The 16,595-nt window shown below is 41.4% G+C and overlaps 1 protein-coding gene across 1 annotated transcript in view; it reads left to right on the forward strand.

The window, feature by feature from the left end:
* Positions 1-15,450: 15,450 nt before the first annotated feature.
* The window catches only part of PRKCQ (protein kinase C theta), a gene marked incomplete at both ends in the record, with an annotated part of 28,510 nt that continues 27,365 nt past the window's right edge, over positions 15,451-16,595 (forward strand). Inside the window, one exon of the mRNA XM_079545456.1 lies at positions 15,451-15,568. Coding sequence (XP_079401582.1) covers positions 15,451-15,568 — 118 coding nt within the window. The remainder of the gene's footprint in view (positions 15,569-16,595) is intronic.

Below are 16,595 nucleotides of genomic sequence, written 5' to 3' on the forward strand. Positions count from 1 at the left end.
CCTTTGCAGAGCTATTCATGTGCCATCTCCAGTTCTCAGATGGAAATGAATCACATACATGATGACAACAGAAGGCAGTCATTGGGTCTGTATCTGTTCTGCCATGTTATTCTCCATAATTCAAGCCTATGCTTGAATCCAAACCAGAGGGACGCCTAGTAGTAGGCATGACTGAAAGGAAGACATTGGCAATTACATAGCGATTTTTGTATTATTGCTTGTTTGTATTCATTATGTTCATTGGATTTATCAGGCCTGGAGGAGGTTTTTAATTTGTTATCACCTACCAGATTATATCCAGCAATAGAGATAATTAATTAACTTTGATGATGTGTGGGGAATGAACCCAGGTTGCTTTTCAAATTAAGCACCGCTGTTTTAGCAGTGGATAATTTCTCCAGTTTGTAAAGTAACACCTTACAGCAACACCACTGCTTTGGAACAGCTTGCTGGGGTAGAATTGTGTCTTCCCATTTTGAGATATTTTTATTTCCAGCTATCTGTAAAACTGCTTTCCTCCGTCTACTCTTTTGGGGAAGAAATGCTAAATGGAAGAAGTATACAGTGATAAAGGATGTATTCAGGGCCAGATGAAAGGGAAATTGTGTAGATTTCACATAGCTGTGCCTGTCTCTCTCACCCCATCAGCGAGGTGCTGTGTGGTGAAGACGTAGGGTTCACTTATCTCCAAAATGAACGTGTTGATATTCATCTGAGCTGTAAAGAGCTCTGAGATTTGCAGGTGATAAACTCCATGTAACATTTTCACAGTTTTTGTGAATGGTCTTTTCCATATCACATTTGAACTATTTGGGGATGCTTTTCAACCACTGTATCTTTTGATTTGCATGGCTTTAATTAATAAGAAGTGTATTTCCATTTCCTTATCACTGTGAAGCACAAATGCCCTGCTTATCTTCAAAAGATACAACAATACAGTAAGAGCATATGCATAGGAAATAACTAAAAGACCTAAAAACATGCAAATACAAAAAAAAATACAATTGGTAAATGACTGAGAATGGGGGAAATTCTGCCCCATTCTGCCCAAGGCCCAGGGACTCTTCTATCAGGAGATGTCTCTACTTCTCCAGGAGCAGAGAACTTTTTTTGGAGAAATTGTGCATTTCCTTGCATAATTTTTGTGATTTATATTTCATTAGTACTGTCTGCTTGGATACCTGAGCTTAAAAAAAGCTCTGCATCTTATTTGCATTGATAATGAGCTAGAAAACAAGAAAACACAAATGTGTCAGATTTTTTTTTTTGTAGAAAATATATATTTTACAAAAATTATTGCTACACTGAAATCATCTCCCAGAGTAAATAAGGCAGTTACAATGGTGAAAAATTCAGATAGTTTTCATCCACGGTTGTGAGACAACAAACTGCTAAAGGAAAGAATTTGATACAGCATCAAAGAGAGGCACCTACAGAGATGATTGGAACATCCTACACTGGGTATTTAAAGGCATTCATTTGAATGCAATGAGGCAATAACAAGATTTCTGTACTTAGCAGATCGTAACTATCAACAAACATGACAGGAGAAAGGCTCTCTCCATAATTACTATTGCTCTGACCAGGAGCTGAGGATGCGATAGTGTACAGATGAATAAAAAAAAGTTATCCTGGTAAGTTTACAATGTGTATAGGAAAGAGTTATAGCAGAAGTAACAAAAACGTTACTGATTTGGAAGTAGAAATAGAGATAATTTGATGTAAGGAAAAAGGAAGTCTTCCAAGTTCGTATTTATGGATAGGCCAGGGTTCTTCATGGCATAGTGACAGCTCCCAAGTAAGATGTTAGCAGACTGGAGTCTAGATTGGAAGTTTCAGTGTTGCAATTTCAGTTATTTAGGGGTGACTGTGCTTTAGCTTTTGGGACCAGAGGGACGTGTGTGCCCATGCGCTGCTGGTTCCAACAGTATTAGCTTCATTTCATACACTCAAACTGTTCAGCTTGTATTTAGTAGGACCTTAATGACCTACAGTGGCCAGCCTTATAGTATATATGTCAGGGCAGAAAGAAGATAAACCCTTACTCTCAGGAGAGAATGTGGCCAGAAAGGGATAATGAAACTGATGCATTTACTCTTGTGTAGCAAGACTGGGACCTCAGCTAGGAAAGTGAGAGAAATGGATTTCACTGGTTACCAGCTCCTCACTGATCTTCTGGGCCAGACTTTGTAGGCTAACATTTTTGTTAAACTTTCTTAACAATAAATGACAGCGAGGAAATATGAAATATACTGGATAAAATCTAGAAACACTTCCCAAAATAGGGAGAAAAATCAGATTTTTCCAACACCAAAAGTGACTCCTCATAACACTGAACCACAAATTCACTCTGCATTTGACTCACTGAAGCACACTTATTCAAGATCACTTCAACATGAAAAGTCTGGAATGAGGCATCAGTCTCTGAAATTATATTATGTGGCTTTCATTCACCTTATGCCAAGGAAAGAAGTGAACTTAAGTTTCTCACCATCAATAAAAACTCCAAATTTGCAGTCTCTGTTTATTACAGCTCTTTTTATAGGCTTTTACCTATACTTCAGAAGAAGTATATGCCTTCCTGCTAGTAATTTGAGAATCTGTAGACAGACAAGTTAGGAAGAAAATCTTACAGAACAGTGTCTATATTGGCTGAGATAACTGACTGCAATGACAGGTGGAACTTCAGATTTATAGTCAGGTCCTAATGTTTTATTCCCACTTGACTGCCTCAGGGTAGCTGCTCATTGAACAGGCTACACGATAGGTTTCCTGTCCAGCACGCTGGCCAGTTTGAATCTCTTTCTGAACTGTTTGAGTACCATGTGCTATCTTTTTCCCCACTGAACATTTCTGGATGTCATATTCTTCCGAACGGTCGATGTGATACTGCTGTGCTGTAGTGACAGTGTCTAGCACAGGCTCTATCCCAGGAAGATTCGTCTTACCTATTGAGCACATGAAGTCAGAGAAAGTAGCTCCCTCTGAATAAGGAAATCATCACAAGGGTAGGCATTGACTCCCCTGGAAGAAGAATGAAAGGAAAATGGGGCAGGGGACATGATTCAATTCCTTACTGAATCCTCCACACTGTCAGGGGGAATTTTTTTACTGAGTGGTCAGGTGTTGGAACAAGTTGCCCAGAGATGTTGTGGATGTCCCATCCCTGGAGGTGTTTAAGGCCAGTTTGGAGGGGGCCCTAGGCATTCTGATCTAGTACTTGATCTAACCACTGGCAACCCTGCCTGTGGCAGGGTCACTGGAATTTGATGATCCTTGAGGTCCCTTCCAACCCAAGCCATTCTATGATTCTGTGAACACACAGACACAGCTCTATCTATAGAGATAGGGCCTTGCATGGAAATCTCAATTTCTTTCCTTGCATGAGGCATGTGAAAGAATCACAGAATTGTAGAGGCTGGAAGGGACCTCCAGAGATCATCAAGTCCAGCCCTCCTGCAAAGCAGGCCCCCTACAGCAGGCTGCACACGTAGGTATCTAGGCAGGTGTTGACTATCTCCAGAGAAGAAAAATCCAGAGCCTCCCTGGGCAGTCTGTTCCAATGCCTCACTGCTCTTTCTGAAAATTTTTCCTAATATCCAAGCTGAGATCGAATAGAAGACTGTAGCAAACATAACCGAAACTGTAGCTCTAAATCAAACACAAGCACTATTCTGCCATCACATCTAGATAATTCACTCCAGAGAAGATACCCACACAGGGCAGGAAGTGCAAGCAGGAGGTCCCCCTTATGTCACTGTACCAGATGTTTTCTGGAATAAAATAATAAACAGCCCATCCCAGTAAGCATAAGGAATGTTTCACTATTATAAAACACACTTGATCTGAGAAGATGTACTTAAGGCATTCGTTTCAGGAGCACAGGAATCAAGAGCAATATATTCTCAAAGCAAATTGTCTGTAGAACTTTTGTTACGTAGTTGTTTTGTGGAGTTATTCTGGTGTTCTGTGGGAGAAGAATCTCTTGAAGAAATGTACCCATAGCATTAAACTAGTAATAATGTTCTTCTTTAGTTTGGTAGATGTATGCATTGTCCGTGTTTATGTAGTAATTGAACACTTCAGTCCAAATTCTGTCCTCAGGAGCAACCAGGAAATAGCAGTAATCTCACTGTGATATTCATGTGTCTTTTGACAGTGAAATTTAGCTAGTAACCTAAATAAACTGATCAGGTATGTGACTTGAATTCTGTTACTTTAATGAAGAATAATATATATTTTATATATAATGAAGAAGAATATATGAGAAATGCTATTAGCAGGACTAGTTGCAAACACAAGTGTAAGTGACTTTATGAAGTTGGCAGACATTGCAGTTTTGCTCTGGCACAAGCATACTAATAATACATGCATAACTTCAATCTTGCTTCAAAAGTAAACTTATATTTGGATAATTTTTCACTTGGATTGAAGCCTTTAATTTTGAGGAGGCCTTTGATGTAACAATTTGAATTTTCTGTGGAGCTTCTTTGTGCTGGTGAGCTTGTAGTACACATCAGGACTGCGGTGAGGGAAGAATCCATCTGAGAGAAAAGAGCTGGCATTTTGAACTTGGTGCACTGAGAAAATAAGGAGCAGCTGAGGCTTAGAGAGATTTGTTCTAGCTTGTGAATGGGATTTAGGCAAGGTTGTACCCTGCTTATCCATGGAAACAAGAGAGAAAAATGCCAATGTGGGAGTCACGGTTATTTGTCTTGAATCGCTGTGCACATATTAAGAACTGAATTTAGCTAGATTTCCCCCTCCCACCATAGCTTTCTGCAACAGAGCTGTGACACTTGTTTTTTATGTTTTGATGTATAATACTGGTGAAATAGTAGAGAACATGCATCCTCTGGCTTCTGCTTTCAGCTCCCCCGTCTCCTCCTCCCCTTCATACAAGGGGAGTGTATTCGTTAGGGCAACTGTAGCCCATAAAACCCATAGGAAGTTAAATAAAGATATCAATGATTTTTTTTTTTTTTTCACAGCCATTTACAAAAACATCAAGTAGATCTGGCCCTAAAATGGATCCCAACTTCTGACTGCTTGTTAAGGGCAAAGAGAAGAGGGAAGGGTAGCTCTAGTGCATCAGAGTCAGTGGATGTACCCGTATTTATGTAGCCTATGTGACCATAAATTTCTACCTGAGGAATCACAGAACCATCGAATCATTAAGGTTGGAAAATGCCGTTAATATCATCCAGTGGTCTACCTACCACCAACACTGCGCACTAAAGCACATTGCTAGGTACCACATCTCCGTGTTTCTTGAACACCTCCAGGGACAGATTCCACCACCTCCCTGGGCAGCCTGCTCCTTTGTTTGACCATTCATTTAAAGAAAAAGTTTTTCCTAATATCCACCCTGAGACCAGGACCATGATACTGATGTGAGCCTAAGAGATTATTCCTCTTAGGAAATATCTACATTTCTTTTAAAAATTTCAGTGATACTGAAAATGCAGTTCCTGCCTGCACAACCTCTCTGAAAGATCTGGTTCTGCAGCTGTATGTATATTAAACAACAGCTATGCTTTCACCTCAGAAAAAGTGTTCATTTTACCTTTGGGACTGTGGGAAGGAAAGGGTGGTACCTGATTACTGCCTTTACCGCATCTTTTGTCATCTCTGGAGCAAAACATCTCCATGATTTTTCTGGAACTTTTCTGATCAGAGTAAAAGGGATCTCTTTTGAGTAAAGCAAACAATCACTGTTGTACCTTTGCAATTACTGCACTGGCTAATTTGCTGTACAGAGGTGACATCACTTCTGAGCTAAACTCTTCTGAATTTTGAGAATGTACCAGGACTACCTCTGATTCTGCCCTTGGATATCCAAGTGCATAACTGAAATTTTTTCTGTCTGGTGAGATGTTGATGGTTTGATGGTTTGATTGGATGATCTTAGTGGTCTTTTTCAACGTTAAAGATTCTATGATTCTGTGTGTACTATCTTCTTTGCACTCTGCATGGCTCAACTTGTTTAGGAAACCTCTGCTGAGGTATGAATACTTCATGGTTCCTACTGATCATAAGCTGCAGTGGTACCAAGATAAATAGTGTAGGATAGCTAATGTAAGACTGAATATTTGTTGGCTCTATGTGAGTTGCTGCACTACCTTCTGAGCTCACAAAACAATGTAATCCAATGTTAATTTGTGCTAACTACTAAGAAAAACATGAAGAGTCTGAAGGAGAAGGGAGGTGGTTTCTCTCTTCACATAGCATGAAGCCAAATCCATGAAATTTTGCTTTAGCAGCCAGGACATGTTTTATGGGAAAAGAAAGGAAGAAAGAGAAATAAAAAGAACACAAACCCTCTGATTTCAGCACTTTGGTCTAAAATGAATTTTGGCTGACCTTTGTATTGCATTCTTCCACCCACTGCATATTCCCAGTCAGAACACTGCATTCCCCCCGGTCAGGGAAATAAGTAAAGAAAGTTACACAGAAAGAAACTGATGGATCAGTGATAAACAATGTGGGAAGATACAGAGAGAGATGGAAGGTCTCTTAGAAACAACCATGAGGTTCTGATGATGACGAAAGGACATCAGATTGTACATGGGAAGAGAGCTTCCAGCCTAACTGGATTCAGAACTGCCTTGTAATATAGAAACAGTTTAAACTGGGCTCTGTTACTGTAAACTGGGCTCTGAAGAAGAGTGGATGTGACTCTGGGCAGCCTGGTCTATTGGTTGGCAGCCCTGCCCACAGCAGGAGGGTTGAAACTAGATGATCTTTAAGGTCCTTTCCAACACAGGACATTCTATGAATAATATGTCAAAGCTTCTATAAAAAGATATCTGGAGTCATTTAGAGTGGGAAAGGCACAGAGGTTGGTCCTGTGGTTGTCTTGACAAAAGAGGGCATAAATGTGACATCTACAGAAAAGAGTAATGAGATGGATGGAAACAAAGGACTCGGCATGATTTCAGTGAAACAATTGCTGCAGAGATTGATGGAGCAGAAAAGGAAGGCAGAAGCCGGGGAGCTGCCATGTAGGAGGTATTTCTGCTTTTAAGGTATTTAGCAGAGTAAACTTGAAAATGCAAGGATGTGGAGAAGGCTGAATGGTTTGAAATACCCCTTCTGGTGCTAATTGGGAAGTGTGAGCTGTGTCGAGTGCTCAGGGGGGTAATGCTCAGGTTGTTAGTGTGCCTGAATTTCCTAAATAAGTCTCCTAAATCCTTTGTGCCACACACTTGTAAGGTGTGGTTGTTTGACATAGATTCCATTTGCAGTCTGAGGTTCCTATGTGTCAAATTTGGCCATATTTTTGAGGAATATGTGGTAACACCAGGCACAGAGGTTGCTTCATTCCCACAGATGGCCAGAAAGATAAAAATGATGTAGATAAAGTCTGCCAGGAGGCAGAGGGATGAGCAAAACGCTCTTTTCCAGCCCAATATTTCCATGCGTCTAGGTCCAAATGCATTTATAAGGTTTCCAGATTAAATAAAAATATTAAATGCCTCAACTGCTGAACAGGGTTAAGCCTAGGCATGAAACCACGCCTGCAGAAGGAACAATATTAATATGTCCCATGATGGCCCTTCCCCTTCCTCTAAACTTTTTTAAGTTTTATTTTTATTTTAATGGAAAGAAAGAGAAAAAGAGCTGTAGGCTGACAGGAAGTTCATTTCAGAGCATTAGCGGCCGTGCTGGAGCAAGATGGTGAAGTATTTGAGGCAAACTCTAATTGTGTCATTTAAAAACACAAAGAGGTCTGTTAACTGGTGTCTCAAAACTGGTGTTTCTTACAGGAACTGCTGGGCAAACAAATGAGAGAGTGAAGAAAAGGAGATCTTGTGGCTACATCTCAGCTCAAGAAATCTTTATTTCCTTCGTTACACTAACTAGCTCTTTGAAAGTGCATGGTTTGAAAAATTAGGCACTGTTGTTTCAAGTTTGGCCTGTATGTCTTAGAAGATAGTCAAAGCCTGAAAGATAATATGAATTTAGAACTAATTAAATAAATACAATGGGAATAATTATTTTTTGAGTGTTTCTTTGGAGTCTGTGTGACTCAAACATTGCAGAAATTGAGTGATGCTGGAAATGTAATTAATCAGAAGCTCCCTAGGAAAATAAGAAAGCAACACCAACAGCTTGCTTTTAATAACCTGCACCCGAAAGAAAAAATAATTCACAAAAAAACGAAAATATGTACCAAAGAGTAAAATGAATAGGTGTGTCTCTTTCCTGTGGGACAGGTGAGGGGAAAAGTTTGCTATGTTTCAAGAGCATATATGATAAATATTCACGAAAGCTGGAGTTACTCGGTTATGACCTAGCTCCGAAGACAGGAGGATATTCCCAACAGGGATTTGGCTTTTTCTTTTTGGCAAGTCTGCTCTGCTTCTCTTTCCTGTTAACAGAAATAACAAGTGTTTTAGCTTTTAAAATCTTGCCTCTCCAGAAAGAAAAAATCACACTGTCTCCTGGAGAGCAAAAGGTGTTTCTGAAAGAGACTGTCCTTTTGATGGAAGAATTTGAGTTCTTTTTAAAAAATAAAAATTAAAAAAATTAAAAGGCGATGTGGAGTGTCCCTCTCAACCCTCTTTCCAGTTTTAGTGTCACTTTCAGAGCAGTGAAAGCCAAGCAGGAAGTGTGGGGTCCCCACCCTGCTATATTTCATTGCTCTTTCAAGCTATCGTAGCTGCTAGGCATGAATACACTGCTCCTAGATTAAGCCCTAAGGTCTGGGTTCTTTTCACTGGCACCTGAACATCAGCAGTAGGACTTCTCTACTTCTCTGATTCTGAGCTTCTTTGGGGTAGATGTAGTGATTCTTGCTAGTGCGGAAATAATGATACCAGGATAGAGTCAGCCTAACTTATTTTAGATGTCTTTTCAGGGATAGCACAAAGTATGTATAGTGCCTGATTTAGTAGTTAGCAACCCTGCCCATGGCAGAAGAGTTGGAACTAGATGATCTTTGAGGTCCCTTCCAACCCAAGACATTCTACCATTTTATGATGTCCCACAAGTACTTACACCTCTTTAATGGTGTGCTCTTTAAATGTGTGAAGCTGGAGTGATGAACACTGCAATTGTCTGCATATATTCATGTGGATGTAACAGAGAAGCCCAAGTTTCCCAGCCTATTTATCCCTACAAACATGCAATTGCTGCATGACTTCCCACTATGGCATTCCTACTTCATGCATTTCCCTGCATACTGCAGATCCACGGGATTAGTCAGGCCAGGAAACGGATCCAGCTGCAAACTCATTTATCAAGTACAGAAAAAGAGAAGGGCCACTTTTAGATTAACCTGGTCCCTGGTCCCATACCCTACACAGATAGCTGACACAGTGGTAGTGGAAGTTTGAGAGCCTGCACTCCGAGATGGGTTGGAAAGCTGTACACAGCCTGCATTTAGGTGCGTTTACAACAGTTGTTAAGTGGCAATGTGAGGATAACAAAGCACAAACTTCCTGTTTTTAAGGTCCATCTAGATAAGCTTGTTCTGCTTCAGGTATTGTAGATCCCATACTAGAATCTGTGGATGACTATTGGCATTACTAACATCCTCCTGTTTTGTGTGATTTCCCCAGAGGGATGAAAACCAACCTTTAAACAATTATAAATCTGTTCAGCCATATTAACTCCACCTTAGCTAAATCACTTCTAAATCTGAAAATAGACCCGAGGCTCCTGTCTTGACTTGTGCACAACAAATGCAACAGGAGGAAACCACATGAGCTCAGCAGTGTCCAAACAGCCATTTCTGAATGCTATATATAGAGTAGTCACTGATACACTCAGCTTGCTCTAAATACAGCATCACAAGATGGCCCACAGACATTTAAAGGGAAATCCCCTATTCCCATGCCTACCATGGGCCCCAGAAAAATCTAGAAGCCTCATTTCTATATGGCAAATGTTTAATGTGGCTTTGCTATGTCTGCAAACCATGGGGAAGGGTTATTCTGGAGAGTACCACCTCTATGCTGAAGTCAAGTAGTTCCTTGAAGTTTTGGGAGGCTTGTTTGTTGCCAGGAGTTTGCTAGTGTATCAACTCCATTGGAGACTGATTGCTTTGCCTTCCCTTACCTTCTCCCTCCACTACCTTTGTGACCCTGGCTGCAAATGGGGTGGCTGACTTTGAAAAGAGGGGAAATTCAACAGCTGCACAAATTCCCCTCCCTTTCCTCCTGCTCCCCTAGCCTCCCACCATTGTAAAACAAAAGCATGAGAAGCTCTGAATGCCGCCCAGAGAGTTTATTAACTTCTTTCTTTGCAAACAGGCTGCTTTTATCTTCATTGAAACAATGGGTGGTACAGGCACCCAAAAGAAAGGTCACTTGAAGGAGTTTGTTACCTTCTCAGGAGGAGTGATGGTGTACTGGCACAGGCTGCCCAGGGAGGTGGTGGAGTCACACCCTGGAGGTGTTGAAGAAAAGAGTAGATGTGGCACTAAGGGACATGGTTAGTGGGCATGGTGGGGATGGGTTGATGGTTGGACTAGATACTTTACTGCTCTTTTCCAACCCTAATGATTCTACGCTTCTATATGCCTGTTCTTAGTTGTACATATGGGCTGTAGGACATCAGGAGGCAGGGGAGAGAAGCAGAAACCCTATCCATCTTTGTTAGCATCCAGTATTGTATCACTAATAAGGACAGTTCCTGAAAGTTGCAAGAAGGCTGTGAGGTATGTTGAGTTATGCTCATGTTCAGGTCTCCACCATCCATACAAACAGATGTTTGCAGGGTAAGGATCTGTCTTTTTGGTTGGAAGATGCCTGTCAGGAGCTGGGGGAAAGTTCATACCCTTCTTCTGTCATTCCTGATTTCTTCCTGTCTTGGGGAAAATGATCCTCAAATAATGAATTGATTTTGTATGCACAGCAGTGCCTCAAAAAGAGACAAAGTTAGGAGACTGACTTCTCAAATCTGGAGATATTAACTTTTCACTTCCAGTTGGTCCTCATTCAGTAATTTGCCATCTTTTTTCTGCATCATGTTTGCATCCATTTTCATTCAGTGAAACGCAGAAGCATCAATTCAACAGGCAGTTGTCTTCAGTGCAGTTCTGCTGACTTCAAGCAGCAGCTCAGTTCTTCCTCTCTCCTTAACCACAACTGATTAAGGATACTAAGGACTTTATTACTTCCTAATATCATCCAGGAAAGATTTCCATATGTTGCGCTATTCACCAGGGTGCCAATGAAGGAGGGTATATGCTGAAAACTGAGTAAGCTGCATTCGTTTTTTTATAGGAGGAGAGGTTGCAGGTGGCCCTTTATTAAAGGATTCATTTCACCCTCAATACCTTACTGTAGTACCTTTTCCACTGGGAAGTTAAGCAGACGCTATCTATACCTATTGCAGCTGCTTCTTAGTGTTAAATTAAACTGTTGCTATTACAGTGAGCTGCTTCTGGAGCTGAGTGTGTTGTTCCTTAATTGTTTATGGCTGTGAATTTGAGCCAAGTAGCAGTTCCGTAGTGGCAAATGTTGGAGAGATGATCTGGAAAACAGATGTTTGGGCCAAAGCCAAGGTGGTTTCAGGAAAGACAGAGAGAAGCAGGAAGCTGATTATTTGTCTGATTTATTAGACAGAGTGAAGAAATTACTCCAGGGCAGAGCACTCACATAAGGCTGGTACAACACTAAATTTTGGATTTAGACAGGTTTTAGCCAGCTTTTGCAAGGCTTATACAAGCAGCTGTTGGTTTCCTACAGCTAGCACCGAGTGAGCCAAACCTACATGCTTTGCAGCTGGGAGGAAATGCTTGCCTGTTTCATGGTGGCTATCGAACATCTCATGTGGTAGCCTAGTTTGTGTGAAATCCTAACAAAAGTTTTGCAGATCTGATACAGTGCAGTGAAATTTCTGAAAGTTGTAACAGCTTGGGAAACATGATCAAAAATACATCTCTGCAATGGAAGTGTTACATGTGAACTGATTGTACACAGTCAGCCCCTTTGCTCTCAAAGATGAGAAGGAGATTCAGCATATACAACAGAGGGATGTAAAATGAGTCCAGTTCACCATGGGGTGCTGGTTTCTCTCTGTTCTTTTGTGAAGAGTCCAGATAACTGTTTGCATGGAGACACCGCTGCCATGGGCACCTAGGATTAAGTGAGATCTGTCCCACATATGGTTTCACAGAATTGCAGATTGTTTGAGACTGGAACAGAGCTCTGGAGGTCATCGTGTCCAACTGCAGTGCTCAGGCAGGGCCTCCTGGACACTGTAGCCCAGGACTATGTCCAAGCAATTTTTTAGTATCTCTAAGGTTGGAGGAGAAACCAGAATCTCTTCGGGAAACCTGCTCAAGAGGTGCTTAAGTGCAAAGCCAAAATGAAATATAGCACTAGGAAGCTGGGTTTCCAGCTTAGTTTTTCTTGGTTTTAAATATCACTATTTAGGGACCAGATCCACAGATTTGAACATGTACTATGTAGCACATCTAAACTTCAATTTTTGTAGCAATGCTATTAGTAGAACAGTGTGTCTTCACAATTTTAACTACATAATAATGATAATATTCCTGTTATCGAGATTTTTTTCCTACCTAATTTGATCAAATTTCTGTGCTTCTGTCAATAAATGCAGAAATGTGTAAGTGTAGAGTCTTGCTCCTGGGAAGGAATAACTGCAAGTATCAGTACAGGTTGGGACACAACCTGCAGGAGAGGAACTCTGCGGAGAAGGACCTGGGAGTCCTGGTGGACGACAGGTCGGCCATGAGCCAGCAGTGTGCCCTGGTGGCCAAGGCCAATGGGATCCTGGGGTGCATTAGCAGGACTGTGGCCAGCAGATCAATGGAGGTGATCCTCTCCCTCTGCTATGCCCTGGTCGGGCGCACCTGGAGTACTGCATCCAGTTCTGGGCTCCCCAGTACAAGAAGGACAGGGATCTCCTGAAGAGAGTCCAGTGCAGGGCCACAAAGATTATAAAGGGCCTGGAGCATCTCCCCTATGAGGAAAGGCTGTGTGACCTGGGTCTGTTCAGTCTTGAGAAAAAAAGACTGAGAGAGGATCTTATTGATGTTCATAAGATCTCAAGTGTGGGAGACTAAGGGACATGGACAACCTCTTTTCAGTGTGGACAGTGGGTAAGGGCAAGGGAAAACGGCCATAAAGTGGAGTATAGGAAGTTCTGGACCAATATGCGAAGGAAATTCGTCACAGTAAGGGTGATGGAGCACTGGAACTGGCTGCCCAGGGAGGTTATGGATTCTCCTCCTCTGGAGATATTCAAGACCCACCTGGAACCTACCTGTGCAGCCTCCTGTAGGGGCCTGCTTTGCAGGGGGATTGGACTTGATGATCATTGGAGGTCCCTTCCAGCCCCTACAGCTCTGTGATTCTGTGAAATTTCAGCCTTTATGCCATGGACTACTCATAGTGTCACTACTGTCACTACTGTGCAGTGTCACAATTGTCCCTCCTGTCAACAGTTTACGTTATGATGTGGAATACCTATAACCAAAAATCATAAAACCATGACATCTCCTTACAGAGCTACTTGTACTTGAATATCTAAATGCAAGTGTCTTCCAGAGAAAGTTCATGAGGCACTTGGATAAAATGTGTCTGCAAAACTCTTCAAAGAGATCACATGGGAAGGAGAGTCTTCATATGTGGTCAGTGCATGGATTGTCCTTATGTCAGGTAAAAAAAATTAGGGAACCACCAACAAAGCCTCCTCTTCTCAAATTGCTATCAGACAATGACTGCAGTTTGCTGCACAGGCACCTGTTTGAAAAAGTCTCAGAAAGTGTGGCAACCAGAATGCTCAACACTTGTGATTATTCAGGACAGGATGGTTGATGGTTCAGTCCCAGTGCTAACTATAGCTGTTTGTCTTCATTTCATAAAACAGGAAGAAGGAGAAAATCTCACCATATCCATGAGGCAAGTGGAACAAAAACCTTCTGAGACTTGGCCATGCACTAACACAAAGTTCATAGATTCATAGAATCATCTGAGTTGGAAGGAACCTTTCGTGGTCGTTCAGTCCAACACGCCTTCGATGAACAGGAACATCTATGGCTAGGAAGTTGTTCTGAATTTCACTGTTGCCCTGGACTTTTGCACTGGTACTGATGGAAACTCGTCACTCCATGTTGCTGGGTAAGAGAGAAGTCACTCAAGGAAAAGACTACATCTTGTTTTCTCTAGTTTTCCTCTATCGTTGATGGTCCTCTTTCCTGTCTCCCTGAACAGAGAGTCAAAGATTTAAAGTCAGCCAAACTAGAAGAACTCTTACCCTCATTCTTACATACAAGAAAATCCTTTCCATGTTGTCAACAACTGTGATGACCAGAGAAGCCTCTCTAGCCAAAGACTGAATTTGTGTATCAGGAAATACCATTTACAGGTAAGAAAATGTCATTCCCAGCAATGAATGTAGATTGTCTGATATATTATCATTGGGATGGAGCATTTCATATGTAAGAGGCTTGGGCTTGGGCTGCATCCCACCCCACATATTGTTCATTTTTTACTGTTGTAGTTGAACAAAGTATTTGGCAGGTAACAGCTGCTGGTAGTTTATTTAACTTCGGTGGTCCAAAGCTCAGACATCTACAGTGAAGTTCAAAATATCTCTTGCACTCCATTGTCTGGAAGAGAAGCCAAGAATAATGTGCTTAGAAGATTGCACAAAAGTTGGGTGGTAAATGCCAGTCCTTGGGTCCAGATGACACAAAGATGAGCACTGTCTACAGCAGTTAGTAATTGCTGCAGTCAATTTTCTCAGTTGAAGCTCTCAAAGAGCCTGCAGAGAAGACGAACCCAAAGGCGTTGTGTTTCCTGGCATCTTGTTTTTTTATGTTTCTGTTTTCGGCTGCCTAAATCCTGAAATCCTTTTTTTGGCTCCACCCTCTACACAGTATGGTTCATACAAGCTGAATCTTCTCTTTATAGTTTCACTGATGAGTATGGGTCAGCACCCAGTCAGTTGGAAGCCTAAGATTATTTCCATGCTGTATATAAATAGTAAGCAGTTATTTCACGGTTTCATGTTCAACTTCCAGGCTTCTAACAGCCTTATATTCCCAAAACCCCTTCTGTTCACATAGCTTACAGCTTCATGAGCACATGACTCAACATAAGTTACAACAAAGGTTGTCCCAGCCAAGAAAACCCTGATTTGGCTTCTGTGTATTGTTCTCATTTCTGACAGCTGATGTCGAGTCGCTAGTCCTCAGAGCTGCTATCGTGGGTCTTTCCAGGCTTGCGATGAGTTCAGCTCCGTAATTAAGCTGACAGCTACATTACATTACACTGCACACATTCAGCAGCACTCGGTCAGTCCATCATCTCGTGGGACAGTGGAGGAAGTCAGAGAGCTTCAGCTGTGTGGATAACTAACGGCTGGTCTACTCCTGACTGGTGAAGATAAGAGGCTGGTTTAAAACCAAGGCAATTTTTAGACTCTTCCCAAATATTGCCTTGTCTTTTGTTTGACACAGGACTTGTCATGTCTCCCTTTCTGCGTATTGGTTTATCCAACTATGACAGTGGCCCTTACCTGCCATCACAAGGGGAGGTGATTAACCCTTACTGTGCTGTGATGGTTAAAGAAGCCGTGGAGTCAGGTAAGTGGGGAGGAGTTAAATGTGCATGTGAGCTTTTGTAGGAAACGTGTGCCTTACTGTGCCAATACTGGTGTGTGAGAAGCACGTGGTCGATATTTATGAGGGTTTATAAAGAACTTTTTGTGCCTAAACATGAGGCAAGGTTGGACTCAGCACCGTGTGCAAGAAAATCTGATTTTAAGATGGTGCTTAACAAAGTCTCTGTCTTCAATGTGAGATTTTTATCAACTGAGTTGCAAGTCGCAGTATGTGACACAGCTGATGAGCTGTGCTGTACTCAGTTTCACTTTTATACAAGCAGCTGTTGTTGTTTTGTCAGTTGGGACTTCAGGCAGATAAAATCTGGGTGTCCTAGAAATATCCTGGAAAAGCTGTCTTTGTTTATCACATTTTCTGAGGAACTGACAGATCCAACAACTTCCAATGTTAAATAAAAGCTCTCAAACATCCCCAGGCTTTGCAGAGGGAGTTAATGTCTCTGTGTAATTGCTGTACTCTGTGAAGTTTTTGAAGCTGAAACCTTATCCTAAGCTATTTTTTTCTGTCTGGATACACAGATTGTTACACACTTTTCATAATTGAGCAGTGCTGGTATGTCCTTTTCGGGAAAAGACTTCTTATATGTCTTATGCATGTCTTAGTCTTATGCATAGCATTAGTGAGAGGATGAGAAGTTCCTCACTTCTGCTTTTCAACAGCCATGGAGATCAAGACTTCAGTGTTAGGGAATTTCTTATGCGGGCCGTTATTTACATTAAATCTTTGATACATTCCTAACTTGATTTCTGTGCTTCTTTTAAAAGTTAAATCAACTCAGAAATCCCTTTTTATTGTTTGAAAAACTCCGTATCTCAAACCTCAAGGGGGTGCTGAAATAGTTTAAAAAATAAACTTTAGACTTTTCAAACAATTCAGTATCTCACCGTTTTAAAAAAGTCAGCATTTATAACACTGAACACTGGCTTTGTTGAAATTACACTTGCAATGATTTTGGAAGATGTGTCTGGTAAATTCAGAAGGAAAGAAA

The sequence above is a fragment of the Tetrao urogallus genome (genome assembly GCF_951394365.1).
Source record: "Tetrao urogallus genome assembly, chromosome: 1".
In the NCBI taxonomy this organism is placed as follows: domain Eukaryota; kingdom Metazoa; phylum Chordata; class Aves; order Galliformes; family Phasianidae; genus Tetrao; species Tetrao urogallus.